General features: G+C 37.8%; 1 protein-coding gene across 5 annotated transcripts in view; it reads left to right on the forward strand.

The window, feature by feature from the left end:
- Nucleotides 1-8,001, forward strand: part of COL12A1 (collagen type XII alpha 1 chain) — a 101,802-nt gene extending 93,801 nt beyond the window's left edge. For 3 of the 5 annotated variants that reach the window (XM_021390791.1, XM_021390795.1, XM_021390794.1), the window contains 6 exons: nt 657-692; nt 804-870; nt 2,016-2,204; nt 3,273-3,341; nt 4,370-4,540; nt 6,905-8,001. In XM_021390791.1, the coding sequence (XP_021246466.1) occupies nt 657-692; nt 804-870; nt 2,016-2,204; nt 3,273-3,341; nt 4,370-4,540; nt 6,905-7,086 (714 nt within the window). In that variant the 3' untranslated portion in view covers nt 7,087-8,001. The other 2 variants (XM_021390792.1, XM_021390793.1) reach the window with 2 other exon arrangements.

A 14,071-nucleotide genomic window follows, 5' to 3' on the forward strand; every position in this document is an offset into this window, starting at 1 on the left:
TCTCCATCTATCTGTGTGTTTGATCATGCACAAAAGATGACTACTTGTCTCATCTTTCTTGGCACCTCCTTTAGCACCTCTAAAATATCAAGTTCCAGGAGGATCAGGTCTGTCTTCTTGACAGTCAAAACATTTTCTAGAACTGCATGTCTCAGACTACAGTCTCCTGTGTTCCAGGGCTGCTTCACCCCTGGAGTAATTAAACTTTGACTTGAGAGAATGTGGCCTGAGATACATCGATCTGATGAATCCCTTTTCTGGACCAAAGTGAAAAACTTTTTTAGTGAAAAGTTACCAACTATTAATGGACATCATTTGGTTTAATGTAAAAACCACTTGAAAAGAAAGGTCCATGGCACAATTTGCATCTATACATAATACATAAATGTCTGTCTTACCTAATTTCCAGATGAGAAAGCTTTGCCCAGCAGATGCTTGGGTACTTTTCTGGTACATGTCTTTGTCAGACTCGGTGTAATTCTTCTAGGTAATAGCTCTGGAGTACAGGACTTGGTATTCTTTCAGTGTGTGTTTGTTTGTTTTTCCCTGTATTAAGTAATATTTCTACTTTGGACTTTCTTCATCTATATTCCTGTGTAAGCATGCTGCCATCTATTTTGCAGTATGAAATAATAACTGTAGTATTTTTGTTTTAGGGTACACCCGGAATGAAAGGAGAAAAAGGTGACAGAGTAAGTCTGCTTTAAACTCAGTTTCTCTTAGATCTTTTTAATGAAGCACTATCTCTTTAAAAGCACAGACACTTTCTAATGTCTTCCCTTGTTTTGATTTTCATTATTTAGGGTGACATTGCTTCTCAGAACATGATGCGAGCAGTTGCAAGACAAGTTTGTGAACAATTGATAAATGGTAAACAGTGTTGCTTGCTTTGTTTCTCGTACTAGTAATCTAACAGATTCCTTGTTAAAAGAGAGAACAGTAGTTCATATTGAAGGTGAGGGGTACTGGCCACACACCAAAACAAGCTTGAGTGATATGATGGTTGTCCAATGCCAATGATTTGGTGGAAAAATGTAGCACTACATCTTGCCAGATTGAAATGGCCAGCTCCATCATCAACTAATCTGTGACCTCTGCAGGTACAGTGCAGGTCACTTTACTGTCAGTCTCTTCCCAAATTAACAGATCTGTGTTATAAAAACAGTATACGTTTTTTCTCATTAATCAGGTCTTATCTTCAGGAGGAGGGAATCTGTGTGAAAAGGCATGCTTACAGCAAGTGCTTTACTAGTGCGAAATGACAGATGAGCTTTGGGTAAATACTGTGCGTAAGGTCAGCTGTGCTATGCAAGTAAAAATGATATTTCTTTGGATAAGGACACCAAATGGAATTTCAGTCCTCTACTGCCACACAGGGAGTAGTTCCAGAGCGCAGCTCTGCATCCCATGAAAGTGTCGTTAAGGGTTATGCTAGGATTGGAGCATGGCACAAAGCAGGGAGGGCTCCACTTATTACGGGCTTCTTTCTGCATAGCTACACAATGCTGTTGCTCTTGTTGAAAGACACTTTTCTTTGAAAATTAAATTAATGCACATCAGATTACGTCCTGCTTGATCTACATGAGTAATTTATCCCACGTCTGTGGAAACCTCAGAGCTTTAAGACTGCATAGAAGTGTGATCCTCTTCACTCTTTGAAATGGGACAAGTCCCTTCTGTTCTTCAGAGTAGAAACAATGTCTAACTACAGCTCTGAGGCCAAGCAGATTCTAATCAACAGCTTATTTTGTGACTTTAATTGCTTTAGAATTTTTTTTTGTTAATGTTGTCAGCTTCTAGAGTTCCACTTGCCCTTCTTCCCTCCCTCCTCCATTTATTTCTAGCCTTCTTATCAGACATTCATCTTAAGTTTTCCTTTTTAATCTGGACCAATTCAGCACTAATTTTTGGAATGGTCATATGGAGAGGATTTAATGAAGAGATGCTTTCCCACTCTGAGAAAAGACTTTTATGCATTTCACATGATTTACTGAAGTATTCTCTTTCATTTTTAGGCCAAATGAGCCGATTCAATCAAATGTTGAATCAAATCCCGAACGATTATTATTCAAACCGTAACCAGCCAGGGCCACCAGGACCACCTGGTCCTCCAGGAGCTGCTGGGACAAGAGGAGAGCCTGGACCTGGAGGAAGACCAGGATTCCCAGGACCTCCTGGGGTCCAAGGACCACCTGGTGAAAGAGGTAATGTCCAAGACAGCTGTATATTTCACAGTGGATGTACTGCAGAGGCTGCCAGAAGAGAAGTCTGATCCCTTTGCCATGTTAGACTATGAAGCCCACACTTAAGCCAGTTAGGTCAGTTGGGTTGCTTGAGAAACACTGATGTCCTGGAGGACAAGGTTAATTACACCAACGCTCTCCCTTGCTCATGTTTCATAAAACACAAGTTGGTGTAACTTTTTGGCTGCTGTATCAAGCATGAACAGGATATCCCAGGAAAGAGAATGGTCTCAGAACTTTTCTGGCACTAAACAGCTACATCTTGAAAGGCTGTTTGGAGTAGCACAACTCTGCAGAATAATCATCTGATTAAGAGAGAAAATGAGTCATTACTAAGAAAAAAGGATTTGAAAGAATTAGTTCTACATCATTGGCCCTTTGCACTACCCTGAGAGAGGGACACAACTCTACATTGAGTTTGAGCATATGGCTATATCTAATTTGTGGCTACCTTGGATCACTGCAGTGACATGAAGTGTCTGTGCTATCCTATGGTGTTACCTTTGCTTATTCCATCTGCTCAGCTGTAGTATAGACTCAGCACTGTGCTTTCCAGCATAAATTTTACTCTAATCTTTAATAGAAGACCTGGAGAAAAGCAAGGAAGATTGAATTTCTGAATTCTGCTCTTTCTGAATGTTGTTTCTTCATATCTATTTCTAAGGAAGTGTAAAGCACGCTTTATATCATAACTGTGCAAGCTTGAAAACACCTTTCTGTTGGCATTTTAAAATAATAAGGTTCTGTGACATGTTAAGAGTCTCAAAGACTTTTTTATGCTTTGAAAAAGTTTATTTACACTAAATTACATCCTACTTTGGTTTTAGGTTAGCATGTTTATATCCAAATTAAGTATTTCCCTAAGTACACACTGGGACATCTGTACAAAATAAGGTTTGACCAGCTCTATTCTATTAAATAATTGGAACTAAATATTAATAGTAGTGAGAGAGCATGAAGAAATATTTATTGATGTAGTTTCCTTCCTTTGGTTTTTATTGCTTTTTTTTTTTTTTCAAAATTCTGTAGGAATGCCTGGAGAGAAAGGCGAAAGAGGGACCGGATCTCAAGGACCACGAGGTTTGCCAGGACCACCTGGTAAATATTTCTCATTTTAATTAAAAACAGATTACAGAAAAGTAGGATAAAAGACAGCATTTCTTCACAGGGAACCAGACTGTATATGGTAAAAGAATGTGCTTTACTTTGTGCACTTCTTTGTTTTGGTTTGTATTAGAATTTACTGGGAGCCTCTGCAAAAATGGGCAATTTTAGAGACTTCTGGATGTGTCTAGTAGATGTTTATCTTTGCTTTGCAAATTAATCTTCTGGCATGCTTGTTTGTGTGAAAATGTGAAATTTCATGAAAATACACTGCACAAATTCAGAGTATCTGGATCCATTTTCTACTTAAATTTGTAATTACAGACCTGCAAGTTGTCCAAGAACTACAAAATACTCCCACATACAGAATTACTAGATGTTAGAGTTTGATGATTTCACCATTGCTTTTGCTCTTTGTATCATGCAATTTTGTTCACTGTTGCCTTGGCTGAAATCATTTAGCTGTATCATTTGTTTCTGCTTTTAGTTCACCAGGCTAAATATATATTTTTTGTTACAAGACTCATAAGACGCTTGCAGCAAATTGTAGCCCCGGTTACTTGAAGCTTTGCTTTTCTGCTAACTATAGTAAGACCTGTTCCAAAAAAAACATTACCTCATCTATCCTAGGGCTGCAGGGTAGCAGAATTAATGTACTCTCATATTTTAATTGAAATCCAGTGTGCTTGTCTAATCTAGTAGCTTCCCTTGAGATCTTCCTATCTTACACAGAGGGAAAATAAACCAGAGAATTCATTGATGTTTCTTACTTGGCTGGAACCTTACTAAATCAGTTTCCGTGAAAAAAAATCCTTATGTAAGCCACACGCAGGGAAGCAACTAATGATGAGTCATATTTCTAGTTTTGTTTTTCTTTCTGTTGACCCCTATATAGCAATAAAATGCAAATGTTTTCTCACCAAAGACATAGACTGTGTAGTCTAGACAGCAGTAATGTTAATTGTTTTATCAAGCTGTCTCTTAAAAGAAATAACCCCCAAACCTTTCAATTCCAAAATTAGGTCCACAGGGAGAATCCAGAACAGGTCCACCAGGCTCTACAGGATCACGAGGACCACCCGGGCCTCCAGGTCGTCCTGGAAATGCGGGTATTCGAGGTCCTCCGGGGCCACCAGGATATTGTGATTCATCCCAGTGTGCTAGCATCCCTTACAATGGCCAAGGATTCCCAGGTAGGTTATGAACAACCAAACTGCTCTTTGTCGTAAATAGCCTTCACAGATGTGGCTGTTCATATTGAGCTGCTTTACATGAGACAGTCCTGCTGGCCTGGACATACTGAATTGAGGAAAAAGCTGCAGTGAGCAGGCCTGCCTCAATGTAACGTGCAGGCATATGAGCAGCCATATGGACTTTGATGCAGACTTAATTGATGTTATGTGTGATTCAATTTAAATAGGAACTTGAAATGAAGTATTTCAGATTTTTTTCATTAGCATAGAAGGATAGTAGTTGATAATGTTACACATAGGATTTAAGTGACCATTTTCTCTTCTTCTTTTTCTCCCCCTCCCCATCCCTTCCAATCTTCTTCAGAACAAGGTTGAATTCTCCATGTTTCTCTTGAAAAATAAAAAGAATGCTGTGGCTGGCAATTTCCGTGTGTCTCTTTTTGAGCAATGTCAGGATTATTTATACCAAATTTATACCTGAAATCAAAATTTCCCACAAAGGAAATATATTTGGTGATATAGTGCAACTGAAAAACACCACTGTCCTACAATTTCTGCTGAGTTTAACACCATGGAGTCTCTGACTAGCCCTGGGTCATACCAGCCTTCTACTCTGTGATGAATCTTAAAACAGTAGGCTGCTTCTGGAACCAAATACACGGTCACCAATTTCTGACTGGAAAGATTCCAATATGTTTTAACATGGGGATCCTGCAGGACCACACTATTCTTAACAAATTAATAAGTATGCATTGCAACATCTCAAAATTAGTGTATGTAATACTACTATTGAATATGGTTTGCTGTTAGTATATTGTGCATGTACTCATGAAAAGAAAAAAAAAATATATATATATATGTACACACTTGCAGACTCAGTGCAGCTGGCCAAAGAGCCAGGTGGTTGTGAATATCTCACAAAATTCTTATTTAAATGAAAAAGGAAGAAAATTGTGCCTGTGGTTCAGCAATGTTCTTTCTAGTAAGCAGATATGTATACATATATAAATATATGCCTGTGAATTAACTGTTATGTATTTAGTTGAATGAAAGTATGTTTTTGCACATCAGGTGGACTTTTTAAAAGACTAACATCATCTTTGACCTATTTCAGGTTTCGGCTAACACATTTTCTAAGTCGCCAGTGCTGCTTACAGTTTGAATACATGAAAATCCTGTTTCTGAGATGTTTGCGCACGTGCTTATTAGAAAATGAGTCCGTATGGATATTTCACCACGGATATGGTTTTTGAACCATGTTGGCCTCATAGAATGGGGAGATTCTTTTTACTAACATGACTTGTGAATGAGATAAAGGACAGTGATGTCAATTCATTAAGCCTGTTGCATTTCAATAATATAAAATAGACAGTCTTTCTTTTTTAAAAAAAGACCCAGACCATCTAAAGTCTCAGTGGTGAAGGAGGCTTATAAAACTACTAACCAGCAAAGGTAATGCCTTTTGAAGAGACAGATTTAACCCGGTAAATGAGAAATGACTTGTGTAAATAGTAACTAATTGTGGCTTGTAAATGATTTGTATGGGACCGTACCCACTAAAATCTGTTAACAATTCTATGTGATGCTTTTGCATAAAAGCCTGCTGCTGCTTGCTGTATGCCAGAATAACATCTTTGACTACGTAAGAAATCTGTCTGTCTGTTGCTTGTTACCAACGTGTCAGAGTCGGGGCATGTGCCTTTTTTTATATGTAATCTTGTTGGATTCTGTAACTACAGTTATAAGTACAAAAGTTTTATAATTATTTTTCTTCTGTTTCGCTGTAGTTTTTGGTGTTCCTGAAGCACCAGCTGTAACTCGCTTTGTTTCGAGGAACAGCACAAGAAAATGACATGTACTGTATATTGCCGCTGGTGATAGTTACGTGTACATTTATTTTCCCATTCTCAGAGAAAATTAGTACATGCTGAGCCCACTTGTCCATTTTACGTACTCCATGTGTTCTATTAATTACGCAGTATAAAATAAAGTCCAGTGCTCGGGTTTCCTGAATTAGCTGTAAAATAATAATTTTATTTGCTTTGCTTTGTTTGTTTGTTGTGTGGTGTTTTATTTTTTTAACAATAATCGGTCCCTTGCATAATTTAAGACTCCTTCTGCAATGTTTTGTGTATTATAAATACAAAGGCTTTAAAAATTAATTTTTAAGTCTTTAATATTTTGCTGCCAAAGTTATTAATGAACAAAACTGAAAAGTACCCCCGTGAACTATTAATTTATATATTTATTATATGGAAATAAGATTGGACTAACATCGTGTAGACAAACTAACTGTCATTGTATTTGTGGATTCAAAGACATGCGATAACTATAATGTTCAATCGGACAACTATTTTCAACCAGAACCATACGTGCCTGAAAGTGGACCCTATCAGCCTGAAGGTGAACCCTTCATAGTCCCTATGGAGTCAGAAAGGAGAGAGGACGAGTATGAGGACTATGGAGTTGAAATGCATTCACCAGAGTACCCTGAGCACATGCGCTGGAAAAGATCGCTGTCAAGAAAAGCAAAAACAAAGCCATAAAAGATCTGTGTCCTGTTTTGTGTTTTTCTGGGGGGTCGGTTGGTGGTATTTGTTTTTGCTATACTTGCATTTGCAGATACACACAGGGAGAGTGCATCATTTCTTTGGCAATATTATAGCTTTCTGGTCTTCTCATATCAAACGCACTCTTGTTCTGTATCTTGCTTATGTGGGGATAGCAATGTGTGTAACTAGCAACTTCGTTCTGCTCTGGACAAGCTTGTAAAATACTGTTGCTTACAGGGGCTGCATACAGGTTAATATCTGCATTCAGTTATCCCAGGGCTGCCTTTTCCTTAAAATTATGTTTAAAAAAAAAAAAAAAAAGAAGAAAGAAAACAAAAAACAAAAATAACCACAGAGCTGCTGCAAATTTTATGAGGACCGTCTGCTTTAGCTCTACGTTTTTCTTCTTTTTCAAATGCATGTTTGCAGTTCAGTCAGGTCACAAGTTTGCATTATTTAGCTGAAAAAGAAAGAAGCCCAAACTTCTCTATCCTTCCATTATCACTGTCATGTTCTTCTATTCTTAGTTACACTTTGCAGAGCATATACTGATCTTATACATCTCCTTTAAACACCACAAACATTAAGTAGCTGAAATCTTTGTATCAACTGGATACAGTTTAATAATGCCTGAAATCTCCTTGTTTGTAGACACAGTAACATTTATGCCAAATTGCAGTCAATCCTGCAGAGATGGAATTGCATGTTTATGTTGTATATTTAGTATGGAATTTGTTTTTCAGAATACAATGTTTCGTAGTTATCAAAAGCAGTTGGAAATTGTTTGCAAGACTATGGATATAGAATTGCTGCTTTTATATTTTAACTGCAAATTGTGAATTTCACTGCCTTATATTATTTATTTCTGAAATGAAAGAGGCATTTTTCAATAAAACTACTGAAAATTTATATGTGGTTATTCATTTTTTTGAAAGGCCCATTGAGACCAATGCCTGTGTGTTCTGTTTGTTAGTGTTACTTATTCCACCATTTGGAAATGCCAGGTACCAAAGTCAACCACAATGGGTATAGTCTTAAAATAAGTATTTGGGTTGTGGTATATTGAGGTCAGTGGATGAAAACAGGAGAGGTTTCCACTGTCTGAGGTATGAATATGACTTTTAACAAAATTCAAGCTGCAAGGCATTTGGTGAAGAAAATGAAAGAGAAGCTCACCAGCTCCAGATTTTTTTTCCTGCTTGGTGTTTCTGATGGATGGTTGTTGCAGCCAGAGAGAATCTTCACCTAAAGAAATACTTGGACTGCAGCAAGTAGCTAAAGCCACTCAATTCTTCATGTGCCATGACCGTAGCAGCCGTGGCAACACTCAGTTCAGTATTAGCAATTAGGTTGCTTCAGTAGAGGTGTCTGGTATTTGCTGAACTTCATCCTGTTGGGACCATGCGAGAGATGACTATCTGCTCAGGAGGTCACCTCAGCTTTGGTCATAGTGATGGCAGTAGCATATGTAGCTTTACCTTGACAGGACCACAAGGGTAAATTAAACAAGAACAACTCTTCATTGAACCAGAAGAATCACTTGCTAAAAGAGAGGAGAGTGGAGGAGGAGGTGGACTTCCTACCCCTGTAATCTTAACAAAGCTCTGTCTTAGATGTAGTAACAGCTTTCACTGCTACTGGAGCAAAGCATTTCAAATTCATTGAGAAAGCTGCAGTGGCATTTCTGAAGATCATGCAAAACACCTGCCATGTAAATTGAACGATATGTGCAGGCTAGCTTCCTGATCACTGAGTGTTTACTGCGCACTGGAAGCTGTGATGAATGTTGTGTCCACAAACTGGAGGTTATACAACAACTTCCTAGACTGCCTGACTGGTTATCAGTGAAATGAAGTCTAAACAGATGGCATTTCTCAGAGTGACTCTGATTACAGCAACATGCCTTATAGACTGTAATGGACTAATTCTGGGTTGAACTGAGGAAACATTTAATCAAAGCCATTGATTATGTTCTCATGTAATTGTGGAGAGTTGAAGTATCAAGAATATGTCCTGCAGCTTGATGTGCAATAAAGAAATGCACGTGTTTGGCAGAAATTAAAAAAGGTTGGTAGGAATTTGGAGAATTGATTAAAAATATTTCTCTGAACTGTATTTAAAATAATGACATTGTGCAGTGGTCCCCCATATGTCTGCTTCTGGCATTAACTGTGTCACCAGGACAAGCTTAACCAGATGCCCACATCTGCATAAGAAGGATTCCCATCTGTTCTCCATACAGAGTTTTACTGAAAGAATGGCATATTTACAGCATATATTTTAAATTATTTTTCTATTCCTTTACAAAAATATACCCAATGTCTGACAGACAATCTTTATATTCTTTGTGTTCCTTATTGACATCAGTCTTAATAGAGGTGCTGCAATTTCATTATCTGTTGGTTTGAAGTATTTAAACAGTACATAGAAGCTCAGTCTGTGCTTTTTATTTAAAAAGTCCCTGCTCCAGATCTGCAGGATTTTTACCAGCTCTAGGATGTGTCCTTCCTATAGGCACAGAACTATGAATTATGAATCAAGACGACCTCTGAACTTGAGATAAACAATTTTATTCCAGGGGAAAATAAAAGAAGAAAAACTCAACAAACAATAACAAGAAACAAAAGAAACATCCCAAAACCTGGCTGACATTTCTTTCCCCTGTACCACGGTGCTCGACATAGGTGTCCTTCTGCTGGCAATCCATTTTGGAGTAATAAAGACTTTCCAGTGGCTCATCCAAAGTCCGGAGAAAATACTTGAAATGTTTGGACAGAGCATACGTATGAATGTTTACTGATGGACGCCAACAAGGAAGAATAACTCATTTCCAGGAATTCTCATGGGAATGACTTTGGGGGGGTACTGATGACACTTCTGGGAAACCTGATGTGAGGTTGAGCCAAGCAAGTGCTGGAGAAATACAGATGCAAAGCACATACAGACAAGTCTGAGTTCCTGAATACCTCATGCACAACCAAGCAGTTTGCATAGTCTGGCAATTTTAAAGAAGGAAATGGCTTAAAAACTCACTTTTAATTTTATATACATAAGTCCTTTGGCTAAAACTGTGGATATGAACAAGAAAGTGGGAAAGGGTCATTGCTTGTCTGAAATAAGGACTGAGCATTGCAGGGAGAATCTTAATGAAGGCAGTATTTGTCTGTGTATTTTTCAGAGTTCTCTGCATATTGATTGCAAAGATAGCGAAAGTGCACAAATCTCCAGGAAGCGTTACTATTTTACGAAGGCTAAATATTATGACGGTGTGTCACTGCTGAGATCTCTAGACAAAAATAATGGGCAAAAATGGAGTGATGGAAAGCATGTAGAAAGTCTCACTTGAAACAGTGCCTCCCTTCTTCTTCTTTTTTTTTTTTCTGTTGTGTTTTTGTGATAATGTCTTTTAAATGCCCTAGCACTGACTGCACAGTGATTCTCACAAAAGAGGAACGTAAATGGACAGGGATTAATGTTGCCAGATATGTGTTTCAATCTACAGCATGAACAGTTTTTCTCATCAAGACTTTTTTTTTAAAGTATAAAACAGGTTTGTTAGTGATAATTAATCTATACAATTCTTAAAAGCAATAATTCATTTTTTCAAATTTCCATAGTCAATTCCACAATGGAAAACACAATGAAGATATATCAGATCAGCTTACAGCAATCAAGAAAGCACATTTTCTACCAGAGGCTTTTCTTCCTTCAGTGTTCCGCTAAAGACCTCGCATTTTGGCTTGAACCACTCATTAAGATGTGTACAGTCATCTCTTTCGTGCCTGGAAAAGAGATGGGAATGAAAAGAAATGCTCTTGAAGAATTCTCCCCTTATAAAAGTTCTTACTGATACTCACTTAAAAAATAATAGACTCAGAAAGATATTTTAGTGCTGATACACTATTTGCCTCAGAAAATAAATGCTCAGCTGCATTCTCATTTGTGACATTTAATATGTTTGTATCCCAATGCTTCTTTTAACTCAAGCGCGAGTATGCTGAGCTGATTCTGACAAATAGTACCTAAGAAAGTGATTTTGAAAAGTAAATTGAGATCCGGCCTCCTGTAACATCAGCTGCATTTTGCCACTGACAGTAATGAGGTTGAATTTATAGTCAGCAAATCTGTTCTGTAAGCTTGGAGATGTAAAAAGCCCTTAACAATAAGATACTTGTTTTTTAATGAGGAAACACAGCAAGATGGTTTGGAGCTGTGGCCCATATTTTGCTCTCAGTTTTGTTTCTGGGTCAGCATTGTTGTTATGAATTTCTTCACCCTCGAAAAACATTTTGTTTCTGAACTGTTCTTAGAGAATAGTTTAGTGCTCAGTTCAACTTCCACTTTCATTCTCGTATATTGAGTCCTGGGTACCTTAGTTCCTGGTCACCCTTCCCTTCCTTTGTGTGACCCATACTTATTCCTCCCAGGAGCGGTGCATGCTACTGACTGAGCTTTCAAGTTGCTGACCTTTCTGGGTGCTTACTTTGAGACATCTGTGGATCTCTCAGTTTGAGAAGGGATGATGCCTCTAATACCCTGACCCTTTTAACTTGCCTCAGGTTATTTTCTAAGTCATTACCAAGATTATTTGTATAACATTAAAGGTTGTACAAAACTAAAAATAGGGCAGAAAAGACATAAGATATCTTCTGTCTCTTTTTCATAGCATGTTATCCCTGCAAAGTTCCTAGGTTAAAAGTACTAAGGAAAGAGTTATTTTTTTCTTGAGCTATAATGAAAATAGAAAAGCTTTGGGTGCTCAGGAAACACTGGAAAAGAGAAGAGATAGAAAACATATCTTCTTCCATTAGAGAGGGCACCTAACCAAAGACTTCTGCCATGTAATTCACTGGAGCTACTGGTCTCTGAAGTAGTGCAAGATAGAGATATTTGTAAGCCACCAGAACTCCAGTGCTGAATATGACAACAGTGTCCCTGTCTGGGACAAGCAGAAGTATATAAAACTGATTAATACTGTGAGTAATACTATTTTTGCAGCTGCCAAACTGAAGCAAAAGTGAGATGTTTATCAGTTATAGTGGCCTGCTGTTTATATGTCTCATAGCAACCACCACTGGAAAGTTGCAACATGTAAATGTTTTCAGCTTTGGGCTCCTTTCATGACACTGAACAGAGCAAATTAAATTACTGTACACCATACAATACCTAACCTTATCAGTTGTACCAACACACTATGCCCTGCACAGTCTTTGCTCCCTTTCCTTCCTTCCTGTGCCATTCCCCTCCTCCCATGGGTGCAGGTCTGGGATCCCCAGGGACAAGAAAGCTGAGTTCAGGCTGGAGCAAGTCCAGCAGAGGGCCGCAGCGCCTGGTGCATGCAGGAGCTAGGCCTGTTTGGCCTGCCAAAGGAAAGGCTGACAAAGCTGAAATCTTCAGCTCCTTTTCTCTTACTGCTATTACAAACGCTTGTCTTCTCTTTTTATTTTGGTGGCTGCATATGCCATTAAACCAGATTAACAGAGGAGTTCTCTGTGTTCATGGATCATATATAGCATGTAAGTGTTTACATGCTACATACAGTAGCATGTAAGTGTTTACATGCTACATACAGTAGCATGTAAGTGTTTACATGCTACATACAGTAGCATGTAACTTTTTGCACTTTGCTAATGCTTGACTCTAATCCTGCAAAGTAAGATTTTAGGATCAGAGTTTTAGGGTTCCTTGTTAATGTTTAAGTACTGCTCTTTCAGTTTTCCTCGTATCTTTTTGTACTGTTTGTCCTCTTGCTGCTTTGATATTATCACTGCAATACATTAACAAGCAGGAAGTAATCTCAGTAGGTATTTTGCTTTTCTTAGTTGTAACTACAGGTGCCAGTTACCATGTAAGATGGTTCAAGACACAGTCAAAAAATAATTTTAAAAAATCCACTTTTTTGCCCAACAGAAGACAGTGAAAAATAATACGTCTTTAACTTCAGAGGATCTTAACCTTAATTTACATTCAGCATAAATAACTGAAAATATAAAGCCATATCCAAGGTTTGAAATGAAAAGGAAAACAATCTTAAAAATGCTATAAATACATTTTTTGTATATGCACATACACACAGTCATACATATATATATATCCACTCAAGAGATAAGGGAAGTTTTATTTTATTTGAAGTCCAAAAGTGTTTCTTTTTTTTTTCCTCCAATTACTGAATTTTGTCTGATTTCAGTGCATTTAGGATTTGTCCCTAAAAAAAATCAAAAAGGAGTCCTGGCCCAGTATCCATCCTTAGATGTTTATCCTTTAGATTTCAGTTCTAGAAACTCTGTTGATACGAGAAATGTCATCATAACAACAAATAAAGGAGAATTTGCAGACTTGTTTTCTTTGGCAGTTCTTCAGAATACCACAAGTATTCTATGCTGCTATTTGGCAATGCCCTAGTGTACAGTACATCTGACAGAAAACTCCTGTAGAATACAAACCCCAGCCTCCAAGGTTTTATCCTGAGGTTATATTTCACAATCTCACTAACCGATCTCTTTTCAGTAGCAACGGAAATCAAAACAGCACTAAACATTTCTTGTATCTGTCCCATTTCTCAAATCCACGCCTAAAAGATGAGTTTTCCCTCTACAGCATTAGCTTCCCCAAAAATGAACTGAGAAAATTGCTACTGAAATAGGTGAAGATTTCAGGATTGTGAAGATAAATACTTTTAAAAGTATAGCTACAATTAAAACTTACACTACAGATAGCAGCATGAAACTAGAGTTTCCATTATTCAAAACAGTGTTGGCACAAAGTAAGACCTCACCTAAAGGTCAAAGAAATTAAATAGAGAAACTATCTTGTGCAGGAACTGTCTACTACCACTACCATAGGGTCAGAGGTTGGTCCCATTTCCTCCTGAATCTGAGATATTTGATTTTTATGAGCCCAAATGAATTGATACACTGAGTGCATTGTAAGTGAGCAAAAACATAGAGATCTTCAAGAAAAAAAAAGGCTCCTTAAAGGC

The sequence above is a fragment of the Numida meleagris genome, chromosome 3 (assembly GCF_002078875.1).
Source record: "Numida meleagris isolate 19003 breed g44 Domestic line chromosome 3, NumMel1.0, whole genome shotgun sequence".
NCBI lineage: Eukaryota > Metazoa > Chordata > Aves > Galliformes > Numididae > Numida > Numida meleagris.